At 45.6% G+C, this 27,144-nt stretch overlaps 1 protein-coding gene across 3 annotated transcripts in view; it reads left to right on the top strand.

Annotated features, from left to right (window-relative positions):
• FAM107B (family with sequence similarity 107 member B) overlaps nucleotides 1-6,061 on the top strand; it is a 62,739-nt gene extending 56,678 nt beyond the window's left edge. For all 3 annotated transcript variants that reach the window (XM_037389124.1, XM_037389122.1, XM_037389123.1), the window contains 2 exons: nucleotides 700-853; nucleotides 2,879-6,061. In XM_037389124.1, coding sequence (XP_037245021.1) covers nucleotides 700-853; nucleotides 2,879-2,995 — 271 coding nt within the window. In that variant the 3' untranslated portion in view covers nucleotides 2,996-6,061. The remainder of the gene's footprint in view (nucleotides 1-699; nucleotides 854-2,878) is intronic.
• Nucleotides 6,062-27,144: the final 21,083 nt, after the last annotated feature.

Genomic DNA, 27,144 nt, shown 5'->3' on the forward strand with positions numbered 1-27,144 from the left:
GCAACTTTTTTATTCCTGATTTTTGTTGTCTTAGCCTCTTTGTGATTTTGAGTAACACCTGGGACCTCTCACTGGAAATAGTTTTGCAGCCAGGCATGGGAAAAGCTCTCATATCCTCAAGGAAGGACAAGAACGCATGATTTCCAGGAGGAGTGTGACAAAATCCAGAAAGAGACCGCTTTTAGGTCTGTCCATGCAAGCTTCTATGGGCATAATACCCTGCATAGGAGTGTTTGAACACAATCTGTCCAAGTTACCGGCCAGCAAGGGAAGAGTCTTTGTCCAAAATTTGTTTCTAGCTCTGCTAGAGTCTTTGTTTGTGATGTTTTTTTAAATCCGCTCTTCTGGAATTGAGAGAATAGAGGGAAGAGTAAAGGTGGAAGTCAAAACAGTGAATTATACAGGAGAAATACGAGCATGCACATTAAAGGGAAGTTTATTATCCTCAGTAATAATAGAGCTTAAATTCTAGTTCAGGTTTTTGCTTACAAACCAGGCAAATGTCTGCATTTTTTTTCCTTGTAATGAATTATTTCTGTTCCAATGTATCTAAATAGGCAACTACTTGATTTTAGAAAATCTGTCTACAATTCTGTGTCAATTTCTGCTAATTAAAACTGATCTCTTTCTTCCCTGTCCTGCTCCCCCTTGTGTTGTCGTGTCGTGTCCCCCCCCCCCCCCCCCCCATTTAATTTGAAGGGGTCTTGCACCTCAAAACAAACCTGAGCTACAGAAGGTGATGGAGAAAAGGAAACGAGATCAAGTTATTAAACAACAAAAAGAAGAGGAAGCACAAAAGAAGAAATCAGATCTGGAAATAGAGCTACTGAAACGGCAGCAGAAACTGGAGCAGGTGAGGTGGGGATAACACTACCTTTGCACATCTACATCTGAGCTATTCACCCGAGGCTCCCTTTGCAGACAGGAAAGAAGCAGCAGCTGAATTTTGGCACAGTTCCTCTGATCAAATGCAGATATCTTTTTTAGGATGAGTCAAACCACACTTGACAGTTACCTATTTGTTGTCGCTTACTATATAGGAACTGCATATAGTGCCTGCCTTTGGCCAAATGAATCCTGCACCAGATGACAGGAATGTGTGTGGAGCACTAAACGTGTTTAACCATGGAAACTGTGATGAATTAGTCAACTTTTGTAGTCTTAACTATTAAGAGATGATCCACTAAGAATAGCTGTTAGGTTATAGTGAGTCAAAACTTGTAGATACTTAATGAATAAAAAAAAATAATCAATTGATTCTTTCTCCTGGGTTATGTAAGAAATTAGATGACTTTAAAAAGATCTTTCATAACTTTAAAATGTGTGAGCCCATTGAAATTTTCAAATGAAGGAAAAGGTCCTCAGGCCCCGAGTACGAGGATGATGTGGAACTGAAGTTCATTGTGGTGAACCTTACTGCTAGGCGCAGGGCCAACCAAACGTGTCAGTGCCTCTTAACACACTTCCTGTACCTGTGAGGAAGTATCTCTACAGTGAAACACCTCGTCAAAACAAGTCACTGTGCATCAAGCGTTACATTTATTTTTAAATAAATGCTTTAAAAGGTAACTCCTGTTTTTCTGAATGGAAATCAATTAAGCCAAATAATTACTTCATTGAAAATGAAGTGTGATTCAATCATTAGTTAGGCTTTGGGGATTCTGTTTTAGCTTTTGTGGTTTTTTTTAATTTGGCTTAGAAATATTTTTTGAGGGAGTAAGCTATTGTATTTTTAAGTGTATCATCCTGTCACTTTTCCTTTCTGATCTTAAGAGCCCAGCTTCAAATGGTTTGGATTGTGGGAAGATTTTGTTTGAAACTGAGCCTTCCAAGGACGTATGTAGAATAAAAAATTCTGTTATAAGAGGAAAAGACTGCCCATTGCAAACAATGTTGTGACTTTGAAAACATCATAAGAATGGCATTAATTGACAACACGACTCATAGAGGAACATTGTCATGATTTATGGCAACAAGGCATGTCCCTTGCCAGCGGGGGGACAGAGACAAAGGAGAGATTATTTAAGTGAGCAGTATGTTGTCCCCATTAATCAGGGAGGCCTTGGTCTATTAAAAAAAACAGCTCCTTTCAGGAGCTTTTGTTAGTTTTCTAAAGGGTTGTTTCTTCCTTTCTGCTGACTTATCTGCCTTCACTGAGGATTGCTAAGCAATCCGTATTCTGTGCGATGTGTAAGCCATGTTCTGTATGGACACTGTATAGCCTTGCCTCATAATGCAGAGTGTCTAACATCACATGGTAATTGAGTGTCTGCATGGGCAGCAGCTCCAACTGGGTTAAAAATGTTAGTGAATAGGCTCTCAGAAATGAACAACTAAGGGCTAAGGAGGATTTTAATTTTTTTAATTGCTTTTTGTGGTAGACAAAACAGATACACCAAAAAAGGTTCAAGTTAGGTAGAGAAAAACATACCTAGACACTCAGCAATAAATTCTACCAGCATGCTCAGTAGTGGCTGTTTGCATGTGTTCACCCACAAGGCGGATTTGTCTTTGTCCTGTTGTAAAAGCCAGAGGAGGGAATTATTATTGTTTTTTCGATGAAGATCAAGAATCTCTTAAAAAATGCTTCATCTTGTTCTCATGCCGGGGTTGCAGAGTTTTTGTCCATCTGGCAAAGGTGGACATCTGGAATGAACCAGAGCCAAGGATTTGAAAAGGTTGATTGTTTATGAGAACAGATGCTTCCAAAGAAATGCAGCTTTATCTTTTCCATGAGAGAAAGAAAGGAAACAGTTTGAAGAGTTTTGCATGGCCAGTTATTGAAACCTTTAGGTGTTTGTCTTGTATTGCGATGATCTGGTTTTTTTATATACATATAATTATTTTTTTTTTTTTTTACATGTGAATCCTTTTTAAGCTGGAGCTGGAGCAACAGAAGATACAGGAAGAGCAGGAAAATGCGCCTGAGTTTGTCAAAGTCAAGGGCAACTTGAGGAGGACGGTCCAGGAAGCCACAGAAGCGCCAGACTCCTAGAGCCAGCGCCTGCTAAGACTTCCAGCTTTCCTGCAGAGAGAGGCTTTTGCAGGTTGTCTCAGATTTGCCCCCCAAGAGGGGAAAATAACAGCATCCAGCTGACACTTACTGAAGATGAGATTTTTAATTCCTGGGATGTGTGGATTAAAAAAGACAGTACCATAAACAGATCGACTTGCCAAATGCAGTCCTGAGATGAGTGGATAAGGAGTCTGTCAGTTCAGTGTCATGGACCAGTCTGACGTGCTTACTCAGAGATTTGAACCAGGGATACTAGAGAAACTCCTTCAGTATTGCACTGCTTTATCTCTTGTGATCCTAGTTTAGTGGAGATACACAGATTGTATTTTGCTTTAAAACAGAACAAAAATCTTCCTGTGATATCTTACGAAGCTTTGCTGTGCAGGTAGATTTCCTCCATCTAGACCTACCGCCTGTGTAGATCCCACAATAATTTGTGTTTAATTGGAATTTTTATGAAATCTGGGAAGATACAAGGTATGTTGATCACTACTGCCCATCCCCGCTGGGATAGGCAGGTGTGGGCAAGATGAGAATGCTTAAAATTCACCAGCAGTGAAAAGTTAAGCAGCCTTAAAGCCCATTTCTCCCTGTTTGGCATGTAGAATTTGGGCTGTGAAAGAGCAGGAATCTGATTAACCTCTCACCAGGAAGAATCCAGAGGCTAATTTATCTCTGTCTCTAAACTTATACCCTTTTGTACAAGCCTGTGCAGTGATACATGTGAATTTACCTCTCAGTACAAAATGACCTGACTTCTACTTTTTGTGTTTTGAGATCCTGCTTACTTTGCTGTTGTGGCCTTTCTCCGCCAAGGACATGATGTTAATTAAGTACAGTGTTAATACATTATATGGTAGTGTTTAAACTCATTTGCTGGAACTGAAATCAGGAATCTGATCTGCCATCAGTTCCCTCTCTTTGCTTGCAGGAACTTGTTGCACTTCCTGCAACAGAGCAGTGTTTAAGCCAGACCAAACTGATCATTGGAATCTACTGAAATGGATTTTTTTTCCCTAAAGTGAGGCATAAAATGAAATTCATTTTATCCCATCCTTCCTTTGGCCTCAAGAAAGGTGTGTGTTACCACTGAGTCTTAGGGTCCAATTACGTCACCTTCTGCCTTTCCACAAGTTGCCCCTGTGACTTGCCATTAAATAAAACATTTTGCTCAGCTTGCACAGGGATGGCAGAATCTGATCCTTCATGCTTATGACTACTAGTTATCCAGAAAAGCCTGGAATGAGGAGGAGGGAACAGATTATCATGTAGGATTATAGAACTGGATTCTTACCTGGTGCAAATGGGTACAGATATCTTCTGAATCTGGGGATAAATCCTTATCTTGCTTGATTGGCACAGTCATAGCTCTCACTGAAGCTGTGTTCACCCATATCAGCTGAGGATCTAATCCTAGTCTTTGCCTTAGGATACTAACAAAATAATTTCTACTTTGTAATTACATGGGACATAACTGTTTGAGAACATTTTTTATTAATATCAAGAGTGGCGTGTTTGTATTGTAAAGGTGGTGGAGGGTTTGTTGCTTTGTTTTTTAGTTCCTTTTGCCTTTCCTGTAAGTATTGAACATTTAAAATAGAATTTCAGCATAGCACTTGGAACAAAATGCTCACAATTAGAAATGTTTCCTAGATACAGGCTTCAATTTGTCAAGATCCAGGCATTTTTTATCAGGACATAATCAGATTGAGAGTAAATTGAATTGTGGTAAGTGTATTGCCGTTGATTTAGAGTTGCAGTGTGACTCATGTCTAGAAGATTAAAAGTGAAAATGGTCTACCAGACCATTCAGATTATGGACATATAAAAGACAAAGGCAAAATGTAAGACTCTTCCATGTATTTACTCAACAAAGGAACGCCCTGGCTGTTGCATGTTCTTCCCTTCTTCCTTCCCTTCTCCTGGAAGGAGGGGATCTTCCTTTCTGGCAGCGCATTATTCAAACGCTTGCACTGATTGGGTTTGTTTCATGTTGTTGAGACAGCACTATATATGAGCCTTCCCTGCCATGCTCATGTTTTATCTTAGCTGCTCTCAGCCTACCAAACTTCATGCCTCTTGGTTTCCACTTCACAATTAACCTTCTGCTCAGTATGGAAGAATCTAGAAGTTGGTGGGGAAACCCTTCTCTGGCTGGAGCAGACCATTGCTTCTCAGCCATTTTCCCTTGGTGAACATGGCAATCCTACCGTGCATGTGCAGTGAAATGAAGTTGGTGCAATCCAAATGGCACCAGAGTCGGCCGGGACAAGGACCTCTCTTTGGCTTCAGTGAGTGTGTTGGATTGGGTGCCTCAAGGCTGAAGGCATTCTGCTTTCTCTCCGTGTTAGCTTGTGATTCAGGGTAGAGTTTCTCTTTCTGAAACACAGGAGGCCAGAAAACTCCCTTGTACATACAGCGTGAAGTAGGTTTTTGTTTTCAGTTGGAATTAATTCTCTGTGTGAACAGAACATCAACGTGTGTGTTAGAACATCTTTGAATCCTGCTGATCCTTTAGTCTAGGAATCCCAGCCACCTTCTTGTCAATTGGACAGGCAAAAGCTTGTCTTTAAAGTCAGGATTGGGCTAGAATGGGCAACCCTTGAATGGGTGGTCAGCTAGTCACACCACAAGTGTCCTGTGCGGCTACGCAAGTAAGAAACTGCTTGCCAGTGAGCGTAAGCAATTCCTGATCTGCCCTTTAGCTATATGAGTTTTGAAGCAATCTGGCAAATACTTCAGTGATTTGAAAATAGCTCACTTACCACTTTGTACTTTTTTAAAACTCTTGCTTTTGATAGTATAGTAGTAAATTTTTTAGCATTTTTGTGGCTTTAACCTTCTGTTAATATCTGCACTTGTTTGAGTGTACATATATAAATATATATAAATATAAAAAGGGAGCCTTAATGGATTTGTTTTCATAATTTAATATTTTTTGTATTTGCTCTTGTATAATTGTTTTTAACTAAAGGTATTACGAAAATGAGGGTGGAACACTTAGAACCAAAGTTATGCTTAATAAAATCTACTACATGCTTGGCATTTGCGATGGTGTCTGTCATGTCCGGCCAAAAACAAAACCTCAGGGACTGTGCTGAAATATCCAAGTTATTTAAAATTCTGCAGTGCAGGGGGAGGTATCAAGGTCATGATGACTTTTACTTCCTTAAAACTGCATCCCTTGTTTGTATATGCAAAATTATCGGCAAATCAGTTGGCAGAAAAAAGCTTGTTGTGTCTCATAGTCTTATTATCTTTCAATTATTTTTGATGCAGAAAAATTTTGAAAAGATTATGTAGCTGTTCAGCTAGTTCAAGGTGAGGCAGAGCATGAAGGAAAAGTTGTGATGGAAATCAAATAATTGTGGAAATCATTCCCTATCCTGCTAACTTCATCAAAGTGCACCAGGAAAAATTCAGCCTTGGAATTGTTAGCATTGCAACAATTCTATCCTGAAAGAAAGTGAGGAGTAACGAACCTAGTCCTGGGTTCAGTCCTGCAAAGTCCATTTAATTTAGCCAGTGCTCAAGTGTGTGGTTCTCGTAGGAAAAACTTGGACATGTGAAAGCAAGTGCATGCACAAGTGATTCACTGGGTTAGGGTCAGATAGCTCAGTGCCATTGCTGAGAGCAAAATCTGGTGTCAACAGGAGGCAAAGAGAATTAGCAGGAGGAGGAGCAGGGCTGGAACAGGCGTGGGTCATCAGATCTCCAGGAAGATACTCAGCTCTTACTGATGAGCCCTGGTCAGCCGGGGACAGGTGGTGATGGAGGGGGAGCTGGAGAGGAGCGTGGGGTTGAAACCAAGTGGGGGAGGAGAAGGGCAGTCAATTCAGAACAGATGTCAGGAAATGCTTTTTCCTTCAGAAACGGCTCAGCATGTGTAATGGGTCCTGGCAGTACTGCTGATGCAATGGCACTGGACCCACTCCAGGAGCTGTCAAATGTGGGGGAGGTAGGAAAGAACAGAGTTAATGAGGAGTGGGTTTCTATGGCCTGTTGGAGATACTGCCCTGCGCTCTTCTACCTCAAGTGTGTCCAAATGTGTTTTGAATTATCCTTTGATATTTCACTCCAGCTCCAGAAAGAAAAGAGTGAGGGCACGTGATCTGCTTTTGTAGCGTGCCCGGTGGAAAAGATGATCTTCCTTTTCTATGCTTTTTTGGATTGCATTGAGCTAATACATTTTGTCGTGTGGCTTTGCAAGCAGTGGTCTGCTGGGGGCTTTGCTTGTGCTCCTGTGGCCATATGCAGATGGGTTGTGTCATGCCATAGCTGTGTGGAAAGAAGTACCTTGAGGTCCCTTAGCTGCTGTTACAGGGTCCGTGGATGGTATTAGTAATGAAAAATGGCTGATGGCACTTCAGGTGACCAGTTACACTTCAGAAGATAACAGAGAGAGACAACTGGAGACAGAACAGCTGCAGTGGTGCCATTTCCGTAGTATCAGAACTAACATCTTTAGGGTGAGGGACAGGAGGGCAAGCTGGGTTCTCAAGTCATCACAGTAGGAAGAGCATGAATACTTGAAGAGATCTGGAGGGCTGGTAATAAAAGTTAACTCTCCTCTCACCCCACCACTTCAAACCGTTTGTGTTCTGCTTGAAATCTTTCATCTGTCAGAGTAAACGTTTGTGGTGCTCTTGTCAATATGACTCTCCTCGATGGAGGTGGTGGAAACCATGGCCAGAGGAACTATTTGGCAGTGGCAGTGGAGGACGGACATCCTGACTCCCACGCCGGTGCTTGTCTTCCACAGCCCTTTTGGCATTGCTTTAGACCTGGGTAAAGGCCGCGTTGGGTCCCTCACACTGCCAGTGTTGCCTCTCCGAGGTTAGATGGGGGCTACTTTGCTTCTTTGGGTCTGCGGGGGTCCGCTTTGCTGAACCTCAGGTAGGTGCATTTGAGCTAATAATCATCTGCTTTTCATTTATATCAATGCAGAAAAATCGTCCCTCTGGAGCACAGTTCCGATCCTTTCTTTGTCTGTGGAGGATCCTGCAACGCCTGACTCGGAGGGAATGTCATCTATGTTGCAAGGACTCTGAAGCTGGGCAATTCAAATGCCATCTCTGAACCAGCCATTCTTTTCCATGGAGTTTTGCTCCCCAGGAAAGATGAGGCACCTGGATACCTTCAGTAAATTTGGTCCTTAATCTCTATGTGGTTCCTAAGCTGATGATGAGCCACCTCTCCGCTGTGCCTGCTAGCTCTGGCGCTTGGTGCCCTGGAGCCTTCAGCTGAGCCCCTGAGGTGCTGGGGGGACACGTGGCCTCTGCGGGGGGCTGGGGAGAAGGGACCTGCTGAGGCCAAGTGCTGGCGGGAGGAGAGGGGGCATATCCACAGTGGTTGGTGAGGGAGGGAGGAGGACATAAAGCACCTGAGAGGGGGCTCCAGTAGCCAGAATCCCCCACTGCAGCTGTAGTACTTAATTATCTGAGTAATAGTTTTTGGAATTAACTTCTATTATGTACCCAAATCTAATCTCTCCGCTGGATGGCATGAGCAATTTAACACAGATTGAGGCTGGCACAGGGAACCTTCAGCCTGATTAGGTGGGAAGAAGAAACGTACTTCTTTCCCCCTTTTCAGCTGTTCGGAAACAAATCTTTCATAATGCAATTGAAATGCCAAGTCCGCTTCATTGTGCTCAAAGATTAAAGAGCGCCCAGCAGGCCGAAGCCACTTAGCAGGGTGCGTCTGAAGGGCGTGTGGAAAGGCAAAGGGAGCTGCCTGTGGAGCGCTGGCTCTCACCTGCGCTGGGGTCGGGGCACGGCAGCCCTGCCCGGCCGAAATGGTCTCCCTGACAAAGGGGTTGCGTCCAATAGGATATCTGTCTTTGAACTCTCTGTTGGTAAATGAAGCCTAAAAGATTCTCCGATGAAAAGCTGATCGGGAGTTTGCTTTAATCAGTAGCAGCAGGGAAAGAGAGACCCTTTAAAGCTGTGCTCTCAAACCTGGAAGGCCTTTCATCGCTGTGGTTCTGGACCATAAGGAGTAATTTTCCCTGATGTACAAATTCAGCACTTGTCTTTAGCTTTACCTCTGTGCTAAGGGCTTTGGTGAATTCTCTGTACAGCTTTGGGGTACCACCTGCGCGAGCTGAGCGCAAAAAAGTGGCTTTTGGAAATTCGCTGAGCACAGTGGGCCCTATATTTCACAGCTGCTGGTCTGTTAGGGAATTTTTTCCTCCTGTTTCTAATACAAATCAAATTTAACTCATTAAATACCAAGGAGTAAATTCTCTTCAAAACACAGATCTTGCATTTTTTGTCATTTCCTTATTGAAAGGGAGTTGCTTCTGTTCTGCACCAAGAAGTCTATTCCTTGCGAAGTCTGTTCCTCTCATATTAGGAAATCATGCTGATAACCGGATTGGAGGGGAGCTGCAAGCTACCTACAGCTTGAGGAGGCCCCTCTGCGGGCAGACCCGCTCCATCCTGCTGCTGAAGAGCAGGGATTGCTGCTGGGGGTGGAAAGCAAAGAGGTGTTAAAAAGGAGGAATAGACAGCAGGAAGGCAGGTCCCTGACTGATGAAGATTTCCATCTCGTACCCAAGGTTAAACAGCAAGCTGAGGATGATGCACAGCCTGCGTACGGCACAGTGTGTTCCTGTGTTCACACCTAATGTACCGTGTGCCTTTTTCCCCACCCTTGAAGCCTCATTGTACTTTTGATTCCTTTCCTATTGTTTCCTTTCACCCCAAGCTCTTGCTGCCTATTCAGGCCTCCCTGCTCTTGGATTATTTCCCAGGACTGGTTTGTAATGAAAGGCATTTTATTAGTGAGGAATCCTTGGGATGGATCCTAAAATGGGTGTTTGAGGCTGCTGTGCTGAGTGAAGGGAAACCCAGCCCAAGCCCTCGGCGTGTGGGGAGTGGAAACGAGAAACACCGTGTATGCTGGGGGCAGGAGCAGGTAGGAAGAAACATTCAGAGCGGCTGTCTGACAGCATAAATGAGCAACCAGTATAGTTGCATCAAAGTTGGGTTTTTTATCTCAGAGCTCCTCTTAAAAAGAAGGGCCATGACTGTAACATCCCAATGGGGGTGAGAGGGAGGATGGAAGAAGTCTGTTGTGTGATGAGTAAGAAGCCTTAAAATACACAGAAGCAAGCCCTGAGCAAAGTCAGATTGTCCCACTTAAAGTGATAAAAAGCCTCTTTGAATGATTTACCGTGCAGGTTGCTGATCTCCCCGCCCTCATGCTGCAGCGGGGGTCCCGGCAGCCCTGGGGGTGCCCTGGGGATGCCCTGGGGGTGCTGTGGGATGCCCTGGGGGTGCCCTGGGGATGCCCTGGGGATGCCCTGGGGATGCCCTGGGGATGCTCTGGGGATGCTCTGGGGGTGCTGTGGGATGCAGCCCCGCGCGGAACTCGCACACGCTGCTGCCATCTCCTGGGCAAAGCGCTGCGGAGCGGGGGCTCTGGCGGGCTGCGGGATTTCACCCTGCGGGGGAGCTCTGCAAAGGCTTCTCCTCCTTCCCCCTTCAAAGCTTTCCTCCGAAAGTATAGCGCTGCTGAGCTCTTGCCGCTTGCTGTGTTGTAAACTGGTGCTTCCTTGGCGAAATGCAAGATTATTTAGGGATTTTTCTTATGCAAATGTCATTAGCTGTTCCACTGTGCTAAGAAGCTAAAAAGCTTTGAGTGGGTTTCAAGACCTCAGTAGTCAGAGCTGGATTCACAAAGGTTGTTTTGGTGCCTCATTTTTTGTTGGAATACTCAGTCTGGTTTGCCGTGGAGAGGTCTCTGATGGCTGTCGTGGAGTCCCGAGAGCCGTTTCGCACCAGCTGATCACTGCAGAGACGGAAGGTGTTACCAGGTGGTTTTGGAGGTGTGATAAGCCCAGGTGTGCCAGGGTGGTGGCTGGGACAGCCTTCTCCAGCAGCTTTACCCTAAGCAGCAAGAACAACCACTGTTGTACTCGGGGGTCGTGGTGGAGGACTGACGTACCACTGTGGTTCCGCAGCGAGCACAACGCCTCCATGCTCCCTCCCCTCTGCCCCCTTCCCACCGGCTACACTACCAGCAGCAGTGTTTGTCCTGCTGCTGCTGTGGAGAGCATTGCTGTGCCCTTCCTGACCTGACAGGCTTTCCCCTCTCTGGCAGGAGAGGGACCCCAGGGGTCTGTCCCGGGGAAGGGGGCGATGGGCCACCATCCGAATGCAAGTGGGGAGAATCCTCTACTCCCACACATCCTGCCCATCCTTCGGTAGTTTCCATGCTGGTCTCCAGACCTTGTCCCTCTCTTCACCCGTTCAGACACCCTCCTGTGCTTCCTGAAAACGTTCCGCTTCCCCATGGTGGCTCCATCCCCTGGGCTGACAGCAGACGACTCCTGTTGCTATAACAACGAGCAGCAGCCCGGCCAAATCGGCCAGACCCTGCCACACTTCCCTGCCTGCACCCAAACCACCTCCCGAAGTGCCAACACACTCGCCTCCTTCTCATGTCTTTGCCATCTGCCTACAAGGGGGAGATTGCTCCCTTCGGGGGGCTGCCAGCCCTCTGCAACCCCTGTGTGCCTCCTTCCCACTGCTTGCAGCCCCCCAGCTGGGTTCACACACACGACATGGATCACAGTTACTGCCCCACGCAAAACACCATTGTTTTGGCCCATAAACGCCATGCAGATTGAATTATGAATAGATGTAAATGGCAGGATTGCTTGAAATATTGTGAGAAAGAGACATCCAGGGTTTTATCCGGGGTCTGAAAGCTGGAAGGCATGCCCAGCACAGTGCAGCAGCGTAATTATAAAGCAGAGTCAGTGGGAGCCTCTGCCCCATGGTCTGAGCCTCGAGTCCAGCCCAGGGAGTATCTGCTGGTGCTGGGTGAAGCCCTGCTGTTACTGCAAGCTGGATATAGGGTTCTTCAGGCAGACCTTGCTGTCCCTGCAGAGAGCATGAAAACCAGCCATACGCTCCGGGAGCTCCTGAGGGCCTGGCAAAATCCAGCATCAAACAGGTATCCCTGGTGGGTTTTCCACCCTGGATCATGAGCTCCATTTAAAAGTCCTTTCTCCAAGCCTTTCTGGGGCTGACAGTGGCAGACTGGAAGATGCAGGTGGGAAATGGCGAGTTCCCCTCCAGCAGGGAAGGCACGGCACCAAGCTCCTCATCCTGGCTCAGCTCCAGCCTTTCCTTTGGCAGGCTGCTGCTCCCAGGATGAGTCCCGCCATGAGGGCTTCTACCCACCGTGCTGAAGGAGCCCTAGGACAGCCTCCTGAGCTAATGCCAGGCTGCTGGGACATCAGGAACCGTATCTTAAGTACCGTGTTCAGGGTCAGGCCCCTCAGGGCAGGGGGGACGCAGAGGGGCTGGAGCGTGTCCAGAGCCGGGCAGGGGCTGGGGCAGGGGCTGGGGGGGGGCGGCGGGGGGAGCTGGGGGGGTCAGCCTGCAGAGGGGGGGCTCAGGGGCACCTGGTGGCTCCCTACAGCTGCCTGGCAGGGGCTGTAGGCAGGGGGGGTCGGTCTCTGCTCCCAGGGAACAAGCGCCAGGGCACGGGGAACCGGCCTCACCTTGTGCCGGGGGAGGTTTAGGTGGGTGTGAGGGGAAATTCCTTCATGGAAAGGGTGGCCGAGCCCTGGCACAGGCTGCCCGGGGAGGGGGTGGCGTCACCAACCCTGGGGGTGTTTAAATAACATGTAGATATTGTGCTCAGGGACATGAGTTACTGGTGGGCTTGGCAGTGCTGGGGTAAAGGTTGGACTCGATGATCTTAAAGGACTCTTCCAACCGAAATGATTCTATGGTTCTATGTCCTTTGCCATATCATCACCTCAGGATATCAAAACATTCCAGCTGTTGGTTTACCTGTAGCATTTTCCATGCCAGGCTGTAGGTCAGGGGAAGTTTGTGGGTTTCACAAAACAAACCGTCATGTATTTTCCTCTGGTGGGCTAGTGGGCCTCAGGAGCTGCTCTCCTCCAGCGCTGTGTTGGTACAACAAGCAAGGTGCCTAGACACGGCCAAAAAGACCTGCTGAGAGTTTGTTCCCAAAAAGTATTCTTGTGTGCATTTTTAAAGTCTCCAGCCCCTGACATTTGTATCTCATCCTTACTAACTGAAGTGAAATCACTTCAAAACCAGCAAATTAAAAAGCAAGCTAGAGTATTCGTGGCAATTTCTGCTCCTTGTAGCAGTGAACTGTTTTTGCAGCCTTGCCTGCAGCTGGAACTACATATCAGCTACTGATACTTTTGGTGTTTTTGTGGCCTCAACCACAATATAAATTTACTTCTTATATGTGGAGCTTTGCATTAAAGAACTGTTCTTTCAGTTCATCTTGGATTGCTGGTTTCAAGAGCTCCCTTATTCCAAAAGCTACTGATCTTTTCTTTTTTAAAACAACTTTTAGTGCAAAATGCTCTTGCCTCGGTGTACAGATGGACTTTACACACAGGCTGGTTTTGATAATTGGGGGAAGGCTCCTGATTAATTTGAGATGCTACTGCCACTCTTCCATCAGGAGGAAGCATATGTTCTTCCTGTAACCACAGGGGATAGTGCCCCTTTGTGCTGAGTTTTCCATCCTTCAAGGAAGAAATGAGGATATCTTTGATGAAGCTGGTAAGTACTATGGGTTCTCTTGCAAGACAGAGTTTTGCTCCCATAAGTGGAGACCCTCAGCTGCTCTGTGCCTCTAAGCAGGCTCAGCTGAAATCCGTGGCAGGTCCAGGCTGCGCCATCTGGATAGCAGCAAGCAGGCCCAGATGTTCTGGTCCTCACACCTGTTGGTCAACCAGCCTGATACTTCCCAGTTGAATCTCCAGCTCCAGTTGTGCTGGCCTGCCTTCCCCAGCATAGGGATGCCCCAGAGGCAGGTACAAGAGCAGCTGGCCAAGGAGTGACATGGTCTGCTATACAGAAGATATCCCTTGACCCAAGTTGACATAAGCAGTGAAATGGAAGAAATCCCAGCAGCAGATCACCTTGACACCAGCAATCCTGCATCACTTGTTTTCTCTAGAGAAAGCATCATTCTTTCTTTGAGCCCACCCAAATAGGTATGTACAATGGATCCTGGCTTTCCACCTGCCATTTCAAGAGCTTTTAGAGGGAGACGTCAAAATTTCATAAAAGCATCCGTGTTTTCCTATAGCCTGAGTCTCTTTGTTCCTCGCTAGTTTAAGGATTGCCCATGTGATCTCACAGCACAGCATCTGAGAGTCACCTGTTCATGTGGGTGAAGTGTTTGGACTCTTTTGGTCCTGTGCACCATTTCCCATAGGGACAGAGTCCCCCATAGACTCGTGCTACCGTTCCAGGTTAGAGCAATCTTGGGCTTCCTCTTCTACCAATCCGTGATCTATTCCTCTGGCAATCCATGATTTCTTCTTCAATTTGGACATTAGCAGAGACTTCCAAATGTGGGTTGGTTTTTTTTGTGGAAGAATCAGACAGAATCTGCCTTCAGCCAATGACTATCCGAATGAGTTTTATAGTGTTTAATACCACAAATCACAAAACAAGGATCCATCTGAGAATGCCAGGCTATGCTAAGTTGTGGCTTTCTGAGGCTGGATATTTTTTTCCGTTCCCTGCTATCATCATGATAGGTAGGGTTGCTACTGTGAACATGAGAGGGCATTAAGGCTCAATAGCTTGTATGCCTGTTTCAATCTCTGGCTGCAAGCTTTCAGACCTGAGCAACGCTTCAGAAAAGCTGTTTTATAGGCCTGCGTCAATGAGCCTGTGTCAAAGAACTTCCCCCAGATCTGCTCATTCTCACCTTGCGTTGGGTTTGTGCAGTCAAGCATTCAGGAAAAGATAAGGGTTTTCTATCAGCAGTTGCTCTGATTCTTAAAGATTTTAGCAGAATCTACTGCATTTCATTCTGGATTCTGGGCTGAGTTTGCAGTGGGGTTTTGTTACCACTGAGTTCGTATGCAGCGATGATGGTATCCCTATACTTAGGCTAATTTAAAGTTGAAGATACTTGGAATGTATAAGCTTCCAAATAAGCAGAAAGCACATAAGAAAATGCCTGCATAGTTAAGCAATGCTATTCTACATACAACTCCTTTGAAGCAGCTGCCTTCATACAGGCCAGTATTCAGCCGAGGAATTGTCCAGAATCACTCCTTGTCTTGAAAATGTCACAGTTATCCCAAATGTGGTGAGAATGGGACTAGGAGACATGCATGATCCTTGTTCCAGCTGGGACTGACTGATTATTGTGTTTCCCCTCTTCTGAGGCAAGGGTTAGCTCATGGAAAGTGCGCTGCAGTCAGCTCAGAAATATCTCAGCTGATCTTTAAGTTCAGAGCTGTTTGCATTGCCGGCAGTGCAAACGCCAGTGTTTTTTGGAAGTTGCCAGGAGCGGAGCTGGGGATGTGTGCAGATGGTGCCCAGCACACATGCGACTCCAGCTCTCTCCATTGTGTTTAAATGTGGCTTGAGTCCACAGTAGTATAAGCAGGGCTCGTGCGGCGTGAGGTTTTGTGTGGGTGCCAGGGGAAAACTGCCTCAAGATGATTCATTACAAAAAAAAAAGTAGAAGCTGCTGTTTATATCATCTCATGTATATATTTTTTTCTTTTCCTTTGTGCTAAAAAAATGCTTTAATGAGCAGTTTTGTGTTGTGAATAGCCACTTTAAGAGTTTCTGTTAAAAATTCAGTGTTCCTTTTTATTTTGACATTTCTGTTTTGTAAGGAGGGTTGAAGAAACACAGCATTAAGCCTCATACAAAGTTGTTAATAATCCTGCAAATCTATAAATGTCGCATTCCTAGAAGTCCATTGTTTTAATCACATATTGCTGTTCTAAATAATATTGTGACCTATGTATATTATGATTTTTCAACCTTAGCTTTCAACCTAGTTCTTTGTGCAGCTCTGTTTTATTTTCTCTCAATTAACTGTGTTCAGATTTGGTTACATCCCTCTCCTCAAGCACTCTCTCTGCTGATTACCTGGACTGTTGGTGACTGTGAGTGCAAAGAGGCACAGCCCATCTCCAAGCCATGTGTGTAGCCTCCTGATGTCACCCCTTATTGCTCTTACATGTAAACAGTGGAGTGAGGAAGCCTGATCCCATGTCCTGAATGGGGAACAAAGAGCCAAGAAGCTGCTGGGTTTTATTCTTGGCACTCTTTCTAGCTCACTGTGTGGTCCTGGTCTCCTCCTTGAGGCTCTGATGCAGCCAACCATTGCAGCTTTTTGCTCCTGTTGAGACTCTGAACAGCCCACTGAGTTCAATGGGAAGCCAACAGACTAAACGCTTTTGTGTTTGGGTCTTCATCTCCTGGTATCAGGCGTTCTGGTGTCCTTATGTTCTGTATATCATGTACCCAGAATGAAAAAAAAATAGGAATATGTGTGAAAAAAGGAGGTGAATGTGCTTGCATCTGAGCTTCTCTTTGCCATTTGTGATGGTTTAGAAGGCAAAAATTAACGAAGTGCAATTAAAACAAAAATGCAGCTTGAGAAAGCAAGTCCAGAACACCAATTAAAGCTGATGTCTTGTCTGCAGTACCGAGAAGATAGATCCCATTTTGGCTGAGTTATTGTTTACATAGGTGCGGACCTGCAGGGTTAACATCTGCTCTTTCACCCTATGTTGAAAACCCACAGACACTCTGATGTTGTGTGGAGCGAGCGCCTCAGCGAACGGGTAGCAAACCCAGGTCACACAGAGGTCCTGCCGGACACAGGTCCCAGCTGCTCCTGGGATCCTTCTTAGACATTCTTGCAAAGAAAGTGGGTTCCTCAAGCAAGAAAGCTTCCAGCTTGTTCCTGTACCCAGAGCTTTTCCCTCTTCCTTGCTCTTTGCCTGGACAGAAAAATGAGCCACCCTCAGGTATGATTTAAAGCTGGTCATGGTGATTTAGGGATGAAAATCCCCTTACTTTTTAGTGCAATTTGCCTGTCTTTAAGTGCCACTTTGAAAATATATTCCCTGCTGATTAAAATTGATGAGGTAGTCTGGGGGAAGGAAAACGGTGTTCAATATTCTCTACTTTCTGAGTTTTGGAAAATTGCCTGGGAATATTTCTAAATTTCAGAAGCTTTCTGAAAAAAATCTGTAAAACTGAAAAGCAAGAGGAGAGTTCGAGTGAGACAGGTTACTTCTCTGCCTAGCTAATGAAAATCAAGTAAATCCACTTGTTCTTAAGCTGCAGTTTCTCTCTGGGAAATCAAACCATAACATGATACTGGGTGCGATGCATAGCATCGCCTCCCTGTCTTTTGCAGGAGCCAGAGCAAGACCTGCCATCAGCAGCCCCAGTTTCATGTGGGCTTCATCTTGATTTTTCTGTCCCATCTGTGGTCATGGGTTTGTAGCATAACTGAGGTTGGAAAGGACCTCTGGGTGTCTCTGATGCACCATAAAAGCAGGGCCGGCCCCAGGGAGATCACTCATGGCCTTGTCCCCCTGGGTTTTTGGTATCTCCAAGGGTGGAGATTTCACAGCCTCTTGGGGCAGCCTGCTCCAGTGTCTCATGGAGACGCTTTCCTGGATTCGCCTTCTGGGTTTGTATATGGTTAGGGCATTGGCAGATTTGAGTTGCCTAAATATTGGTATCTAGTCCCATTTCAAGTGCCAGTGGGGCTGTCACCTCAGGTAATACCCGCTCACAGGGTTGTACTGGGGCCCGAGGTGGGGATAGCTGGAGATTATATGGCAGCCCAGACCAAGAAATATTTCTGATGGAGACCACCCTGCTGTGCAAAGCACCAGCAGTGCTCAGCCCTGCTGCGGTCCTTGTGGTACTGTCCTTCTGCAAGACTGCTGCTGTGGCTGGGCAGCGTGGGCTCACCGGCGGAGGTGCGGCTGGGGACACCATGGGGCTTTCTCTGAGGCATCGCCTGAGGAGCAACAGCAGCCAGAGGTGTCATGATCTTAAAGGGAAAGCAACTCAAGTGTCTGCAGGGAGCGCGGCAGGAGGGCATGAACAACCATGCCAATGGACAGCTGTGCAACCAAGTGATAAGTGGCATCTCCTGTGTCTGCAGGCTGGCCAAAGTGCCTGTGGCCTCGCAGCTTCCCAGCCTCTTGCTGCCCAGCAAGGGTCTGACCTCCTTCCCCGCACTGATGCACCGCGCTGATGCGCTGGGCTGCCTGAGGCACACGGGTGATGCTGAGCTTGGGCTCAGTCCCAGAGAGCTGGAGCAGGAGCCCCCAGAGCTGCCGGGTGGGATGGAGGTGGGTATGGTGCTGCCGGTCCGTCCTGCTGTGGATCAGCAGAGCTGCAGCCGTGGCATCGCGTTGGGTTTGGCTCTTCACCCAGTTGAAGGCCTGGCCTGTTGTGGCAGGAATACCTTGTAATTACAGGAGCTACAGCCTGAGCAGGACGTGACAGTCAAGGGTACAGCTCCGTACAGGTATAACATGGATAGGTGACATCCTCAGCTGGAGGGCTAACTCTGGAGCATGATGAATACTCAGATGAGCTGCAGGGGACAACCACAGTCAGGCAAGCCATAAATTTAAGCTCTTTATTCTCTGCTGAGGCTAACCTACAGTGATTGTATGAAAAAAGTGATATAGGTGCACACTCTACCTGAAAAGGTGGGGTTGACAACACTAAGGTTTCCCTGCACAGAGCATCTGTTTTCCTTGCCTGAGGTCATTGCAATAGACACAAACATCTGCACTTTCTGCTTCATGAGGTGACTACTAGGTGGGGAATTTTTCACCCAGCAGTGTGGAAATAAAAAATGTTTGACAGAGGCAGAGTCTGAATGGCATGTATTGATAATCAAAGGCACCAGCCTGCATCTGGGGTGTAGAAAATGCCGTAGCATGCTGAAGTTTTTCTAAACAACCTCCTTGAAGTTTGAATTCTTGAGCTTCCAGATGTCTCAAGGCCCAAAGGCACTAAAGATAAAAATAATAATGTACAAACAGAATTTTAAATAAAGCTCTCTCCAGAGAGGAAACTAAAAAAGAATAAGGCTTTGCTCCTGTAAGGGAGAAAAAGAGCTGAACACACAGGTCCTTTGTTGCATTAGACCTTGAACTCATCTACATGGTGCTATCACTTCCAGTGGCTCCGACTCCGAGTGTCTAACACCAGGTTAAAAACAATGCACAACTTTGTTAGTCAGCTTTATTTTGAGGGAGGCTTCCAGGAACTAGAAATCCTGCCTGAACTTTTAACAGTTTTATTTTTGTGAAGCAAGAAAGCAAAGTCTGGAGGAGGGACTCTCCATGGAATTAGTCAAGGGAGCAGCTCCCTCCTCGCTAGCACAGCCCGTGCCTTCAGCACTGGGCAGAAGACCCAACCCAAAGAGCTGGCCATCTGTCTGAATTCAGAAACAACTAGAGAATCTGAAACGCTCTGTAAATTTGATACCAAAGCTCTTGCCTAGGTGGGTAAGTCTCAGTCCTGATGGGAATGGCCAAATTGCAATTTGTTTGTGACGTGGGTCTGGGCCTTTAATTCCTATGGAAATCACTGGAATATGAGCATGCATCTAACATCACCGTCTAGAATATTTCACCCTGGGAGAGACCACCTGTGCCTGTCTTCAGACAGATGCAATTCAGCAAGGGTCCTCAGTTAGGTTTGATCCTTGGACACCTTCCAAGACACCTTTCCCTTTCCGTTGACTATGGAAGGGGTTTGGATACTTTAAGAGGATTTTTCATTAGAGATGGAGATTTCATATTCAAAACCCACCTGGCCATGACTCTATGCAACCTGCTTTAGGTGAACCTGCTTTACCTGGGGGTTGGCCTAGGTTGTCTCCAGAGGCTCCTTTTGACCCTGACGGTTCTGTGATCCTGTGATTCTGTGATTAGGAGTAAATATGTGTAGCAACTGGTTGATGTGTCTGGCACCTGTTGCTTGTTTCTGGATGGAGACTTGAAGGATGTGGTTATGGCCAAGAGACTTCAACAGAAATGTAGCAGATGCCTGAGGATAATCCTGCACCAATGACCCTAGGTAGGATGGAGCTTATTTAAAGAGGTACCCTTGGTCACATACAAACTTTGAGTAGGGAAAATAGAAGTTCCAGGCATCTATATAGGAAAAGCTTGTCAGCTGGTGCCTAAGTGAATTTTACAGAGAAAGTAGCTTGTTTCAGCACACTAAGGCATTGAACAACAACTAAAAGATTTATTCTAAGTTTCTGGCTCAGTGGCAATCTTATGAATGGGTAAAAGAATGAGAAAAAATGAAGAGGAGAAAAAGCTGCTAGCACCTCAAAGTACTCTAGGTTTAAATAGCTCCTTATGCATCGTTACATGAGCATTTTGATGCCTGACAAATAAAGGAGCACATACCCTTGGGAAAAAATGTAAGGAATTGTTTTCCAGGAAAACCCTTTTAAGGATGATTTGCATGCTAGAGGGAGGAAGCAATCTCAGCTGTGCAATTCCTATGGTATTTCAAAAATTACTCAGGATGTACCTGTGCTCTAATGACTCCCAGGACTATAAAGCAGAATGAAAGGAATAAAGGATGAGTCTGAGAACATTCCTTTGGGAAATTCATTGTCCTGTGATGAGCAAGAAGCTTTTAACCCTTGGAAAATGTCTCCTACAAACTGCAGATGTGAAAAATGTTCCCTACACAGTAGTTCTCATGTGGGAGCTAGTAATTAATGAGGTCATACTGCACGCCACACGGTTACAGAGAACTGGTCTAAGTGTTGCTGAATATAATTTAATTCCAACCTGGAATTAAAAATCACTTAAATCTGAGCAGAGGATAACACTGGGGATCCCCCATCTTTGGTAGGGAGATGCCCGTCATTTTTGTATGCCTCTCTTCCTGCATCTCATGTCCAAGGGAGAAGGAAAGAACTGACCACTGCCCTTCAGTACCTGGGATTTGGTCCTGCCAGGCTGCTGCAAGCTGCTTTGGGGTACAGCAGGCACCAGCAACCTGCTCCTCTTATTTGTCCTGCCAGAAACAGCAAAATCAAGGACCTGAAGTTTTTGGTTCCAAATGTTGAAAAAATCAAATGAGGACTACAAAACTCATGAAACAAGCCTTGAAAAAATAGCTTGAAAAATACTCTGTGGGATTGTTTTATTTTCTGCCTACAGCTTATCTATAGCTCTGGGGGCCAGCAGCTTTTGTTTTAAGGTGATAGATAAGCCATCCATGCAGTTGTGTAAGGTCAGGAGGCAGGAATATTAGCAAACATGCTAAATCTTTCTAACACCAAAGAATTTACTGTTATTTACACACAGCCCTCAGTTTTGTAGTGCTGTTGGTGAAAAAAAAAATAGGGAGCAGTATCTCTGGAGAGCTGTTCTCCATAGTGCTGCATTCCTAGGGAGCTCTTGAAATTTCCTTCCCTTCTGCTTCTCCATGGTGGTATCTGAATGACTTCTCATTGAGCCTAAAGCACATGAGTAAGATCTGTCAAAACCAATTACAGCTTTACTGCTGCTGAGACACTGTAATGTCAATTCTTCTTACATTTAGCTTCTCAATATCCCCACTCTGAATTCAGATGTTTGCTATAATTTAATAAAATACTCTAACAAATATATTTGTGTCAAACAGAAGTGTCCTCAGTGGTAAGTAATAAAACACTTAATCCAGCTGCAGAAGCATGAAGTGTAATATTTCCTGTAATCATTTCCTTTTCTGTGTTACAAGATGACCTTAAAATCTCACAGAATGCATCGAGCTCCAGTGCTGGAACAGTTCTGATTTCCTTTTCATCACCTAATGAGCATTTCTCTCTCCAGTTCAAAAGGAGAAGATGTAAAAGAATAAGCAGTGTGTCTATCACAGTACTGAATGATCTCAGCTACACATTGCTCTGTTTGTTTTAAGTAATTAATACTTCCTTTCTCCTTGTTTTGAATTTTTAAAATGCCAAAAAATCTGGAAAGACAATTTAAAAAATTGTTCTCATTTGAAGAGAATATATTTTGGTTTGATTTTTAATTCAGTTAAGAAGCAAATACAATCTTATGGAATAGAGCAAGAATCTCTTTCCTCCTGCTGCTTTTTTTCCTGCTTCTTTTTCTTTTATCCCAAACTACTGGGACTCCAGATCCTGGAGGAGCTCTTTATGTTTTACCCTACAGCTTGTTGGAAAGGCAGGAAGGATTTTGGGTGGCTTCCCCCCAAACTTTGGATTGGTTGCAAATAGGAAACCTTTCCTTTCTTGGCGTTTCCTCCCTGGAGCTTATCAGCACGAGAAAAATTTTGATTAGGAGCTGCGAGTAGTAAGTACACCAGAGTGCAGCGAAGGGCACCAAAGGTGTGAACATGCAAACACTGCCGCTCCAGCCTGGTATTGTTAATGACTGCTGCCGAGAGAGGGGGCTGTGCAACGTACTCGCATGGTTTTTTTCTTTGTCTGGTGCATAGAAATTTCTTTTCTTTCTATGCTGTGGAAGATCCTCTCCCAGATCCTCGTCTATTTACACAACCACTTAAAATACATATATTTAAAAAGTGAAAAATGAGAGTAAGAAAAAAACAAACAAAAAACTAAAAACCAACCCAGAGGGACACATAGATTAGCTAAACTTCAAAGCCATTCCTTCCCCACTGCCTCCTGTGTCTACACATTTCTCAGTTATGAAACACCGGTGCTTGATTTATCTCGCTGCAGCTAGCACAGCATGACCTTCCCGTGTTTATTCTGGATAAAAAGAAGAATCTGCGTCTCAAGGGAGCGCAATGGGCACTGCAGCTTCTAGGAGAGGTGGCTGAGGAGTCACAGCTTGGCCATGGCTTTATGGTGTATGCTCCTTCCCCAGGCAATTCCCAGCACTTGGTGTTCTCAGACGCTCTGCTTGCCCCTTTCAAGCGCATGAGTTCACCAGCCACCACAGGTGGGACTCACCAGGAGTCCGCAGAGACCTGGGAGGTCCACACTGAGTGGCAGGGTTTGCAGAGAGGTAGGTATCAATTGTTCCTCAGTGGGACTCTTCTCTCGCTACCGAGATGCTGGAGCTGTCAAGACCTAGTGAAGCTGATCAGAGAATTTCAGGCAAGCTGGAAAGAAGATAAAAACAGAGGTGTAATGGGAAATCAACTTCTCTGCTGTTTTTATGGCTATTGCACATTGGATGTTATCCAGCAAGTTTTGGTAAAGGTGAAGGAGTTTGGTTTCTACAAAAGCTGTATGTTCTGTGTTTTTGATATCCCCCATCTTGCTGAATTTGGTTGCCAGGGATCAGAGTATGGTCAGGGTCAGCACTTGGACAAGTGAGCTTGAGGGACCTCCTTGTGACCGGCAGGAGATGATGGGGATGTGACCTGGGGGCACTTCTTAGAAAAGCATCGTGGCCTTGGAAAGCAACTCTGAAACTGATGTTTGCCGTTTCTGGAGTAGCAGTAAGGCCTCTCCTGGATATCAGATCTACTTGCCAAAGCAGAAATTGATGTGCCTGAGAACTGGGACAAAAAATCCTGAAGCCCCTGTGCCCAACATAAGCTGAGTTTTGGTTGTGCTTCAGGTGTGAAACCAATACACAAAATAAAGGACAGGGTCAGATTTCATCCCCTGACTTATTGCCAAATCTACAGTGCTGTCTAAGCATCTAATTCCAATTTCCAGTGATTAGGTCCTGGGTTTAGACTTGGTAAGAGGGAAAAGCACTGGGCACAGCCAAATTTTTGAGTTGCATAGAGGATTAATAGCCAGCAAGTAGGTCATTCTCTCAAGTGTGGAAGAGCCAGGTGCTGGTCCCCCTGCTGCTTCGCTAGAAGAGTGCATTAACTCGAGGCTCCTGCCTCCCCAGGGACTCACCTGCCTCTTGGGCATTCAAAGATGTCGTAAGCTGTGTCTGTCTCTGCTGGCATTTATCCACTTTCCATGATAATTGAGATGATGGAGGAAGGTAAAATAAATGAGAAAGCCTGGGAGGGGCAGCAAATGTAAAGCATTATAAAATTATTATACAAATTTGAAAAGGTGTAAATTATCTAAAGGCTCAATACTTCAAGTTCCAGCTAATTATACGCCCTCATTTATTCTTAAAGAAAATTCAGGGCTAGATTTTCAACTGATACAGTCCATTTTGTTGCCAATTTTTTAAAAATTAATTATGCAGAACATCACTTTGTGAAGAACGGGTTGGCAGCATGACACCAGCTATAGCTTTAAGGCTGAGCTTATTATTCAAGCCACTGGCTTCTGACAGATGTAGAGGTCCAGGTTAAAACCTGGTTTTGTGGCCCTTTGGGTGCCTGGTGGTCAGGCAGAGTGGCCAGCAAGAACGACAGCTGGTTTACCTTGACATAGCTTCAAAGGTTTTAGCCTAACTATACTGTTGTGTATCAGCAGAAGAACTCAGCTGCTGTATTCAGTTTTCTTCTCTCATTTTCACCTACTCCCATGAGATCTGGAGAAATGTCAGCCCCCTGTAGGTAGGGCACTTTTTCTTAAAATATTAGAATAATTCCTCAAGATTCAACAGAGCCTGGTGTAATTGCAATCACAGCATCCAAGTGGAATTTGATCTAGACAGACTCTGCGGATCTGTTAATTTCTCTGCCCTGATTAAACAGACATGTCAGCACGTCTCTATTCTCAGTCACAGACTCCTTGGAGTTCATTCTTCGGAAACCTTAATTACTGCCGCGCCCAATTCTGGGAAGCCCCTTTTTCGTGTTCTCCACGTCACATTTCCTCTTCCCAGTGTCTGTGAGTGACTGAACAGCAGCGTGTCTCTGCAGGCTGCTCAGAGCAAAGGTCTGGGCTGGGACCTGTGTTGTTCTGCTGGTGCGTTGCCCTTGCTGCTCCTGGTGAGGAGCAGGCTGCGGGGGGAGTCACATACAGAGACAAGGAGACTGCCAGCAATATGTTCCTTCACTCTTTTTGCAGATACCTGCAATATATTATATGAAAATGAAATACACATTTAATTGGTGTTGAGGCTTGTGAAATAATTTGGCTTCCCTGACTCTGAACACATTTTTTTATCAGCCAGGCTGATAAAGGCTACCCCCAGACCTCTGGTACTGGAAGCCATTCAGATAAATCTATTTAACTGTGCAAAGATGAGTATTATATGAAATAAGATAGTACTTCATCATTTCAGCTTTTTTTTTTCAGTTGAAAAATTGGTGAAGTATAAGGAGCACTGTCTCCTCCTGTGCATATGCAGGCAGATGTGCACAGCCACCCACCCCTGTGTGTGCCTTCTGGACACGGTAAAATTCCTGCAGATTTTTTTTTGTATAATGTCCAAAGTAACTGTCTTTTAAGTCCAATTTGTGATTCCACCGTCTCTGGTTAAAAGAGGAAGAGTTTTAGCTACAATTTCTGTAATATCACCCGGTTCTCTGGAAAATCAGTATCTTACTTTAGGCAGTTGTGGAGGGTTTGGACCCTGCTGGATCCATAGCTGCAAACACCCAGGTGTTAGATGCATAGTCCAGAAGGGTCCTTGGGCAGCCGCTCTCTGGCCACTCACAAAACATCCCAAGTCATAAAACATCAGATACTTTCAGCAGACTTCTGAGCACAAGATCAAAAAGTACAAGCACAGATAAAGAGGAAGGAAGGGTTTTGTCAGCTTACGGCAGCTGTATTTATAACTGGAATTTTTGCCTACACTGATGTGTAAGGAACCCTTTCTGAAACTTGTTTCGCAGTTGCCAAGAAAAATGAAAAATAAGAAAATAAATTTTTCACCTTAGCTTTCCAAGAAAAAATGAGGAAGAAGAAGGTCATGTTAAGCAATGTGAAATTTGACGTGCTTTTCAAAATTAATAGCTTTAACCTCTTTTTCTGTTATGGGACAAAAATACCTTCAAATCCACTTATTGGAAAAAATTCTCAATGTTTTCAAGTCGTACCAGTGTGTGCAGACTGGCGCCCGAGCTGGTGACAGCAGTGGTGCTGCTGCTGCCAGCACAGGGTCACCACCTCCAGCCTGGCAGCTGAGGTCCCCAGCCCCACACTCCCCTCTGAAATGAGCTGCTGTTTGCAGTGGGAGATGAAAGCGACAAGCTTTTCTCCTGCTCAGCAACAGGGTGAGCTATTCAAATTATTTGGCAGAATTAAACTATAGCCCTCACCTTTTTCACTGACTCTTGAGCTGTTGAGTTTGACATTTTCCCACTACGAGACACATTCGTGGAAAGAAGTCTGTGATTTTTTAAAAGGTTTGAGAAATATAAATAATAGCAAGAAATAAGTTTTCTACCTGGCTTGTCTTTATGAGCCACTGGGTGGATGGTTCCTACCTCCAGGCTGAATTCAGGCAGGCTTCCCCCGGCTCTGGCAGGCAGGCTGGCCTGCTGCCTACAGCTTTGCGGCCCCGGGTATCGAGAGCTGGGGCCAGGGCTAGGGAAAAGGTGCAAGGTCAAATCTAGGGGAGGTAAGATGTCATCCTCTGCAGACACTGCTCTCCCAAAAGAGACGCAACTTGTTTTAAGCCCCTCTTTGACCACTGACACAGGAGCTTTGCTGTAGCAAGGAGTGATCCCCCATAAGCGTACTGCTGGGAGTAAATTTCATGGCTGGAAGCGGAAGCAGAAAAAAACCCACCTTACCTTGTCTTTAAATATGCCATCACATGGCACCCAGGCTGAAGAGGAAGTAAGACCCCCACTTCCATGTGCCCAGAGGCCTCGCCTCTCTCTGACAGAAACAATCCTCCCTCTCCTGTCAAAGTAATTGTAGGATTTTCTAGTGGGCTTCCGTGATCCCGTACAAACCTGCCCCTGCGCATTCCCCCCCTGTGCCAGTTACCCCAGGGCCACCCCTGTGCAGCAGTGCAGACACACTGTGCTCCATGAAAGGAGACGTGCCGGGGCAGAAGAAAGAGGGAAAAAAAGCCCTAATTGACAGGAGTGGAAAAACCCAATTACAGAGATGAAAGAGGCAGGCCAGGCATATGTTTCTCGGCTTTGGATCATCAGACCTGCCAGTTCTCATTATTTTCTAGCAAGCCTCACTCTCTCCCAAGAAGGGGCTCTAGCAATATACGGCCTTTTGGAGGATTGTTGTGCCTGACTCACCTGAGCCGTGCTAGCAAAGCACCAGCTGGCAGAAGCAGCAACGTAGGTGCATTGTTACCACAAAAAACAAAAGATGGATTAAAGGTAGACCAGAGAAAGGAGGAGGGAACAAGAAGACGAGAGGGGGAAAAAAGCATGTCCCAAGAGAATAAACTAATCAAAACCATGGCATTAAATAAAGCAAAACATCTCCCATTAATAATTGAGGAGGCACGCCAGCGCGCT

The sequence above is a fragment of the Falco rusticolus genome, chromosome 5 (genome assembly GCF_015220075.1).
Source record: "Falco rusticolus isolate bFalRus1 chromosome 5, bFalRus1.pri, whole genome shotgun sequence".
In the NCBI taxonomy this organism is placed as follows: domain Eukaryota; kingdom Metazoa; phylum Chordata; class Aves; order Falconiformes; family Falconidae; genus Falco; species Falco rusticolus.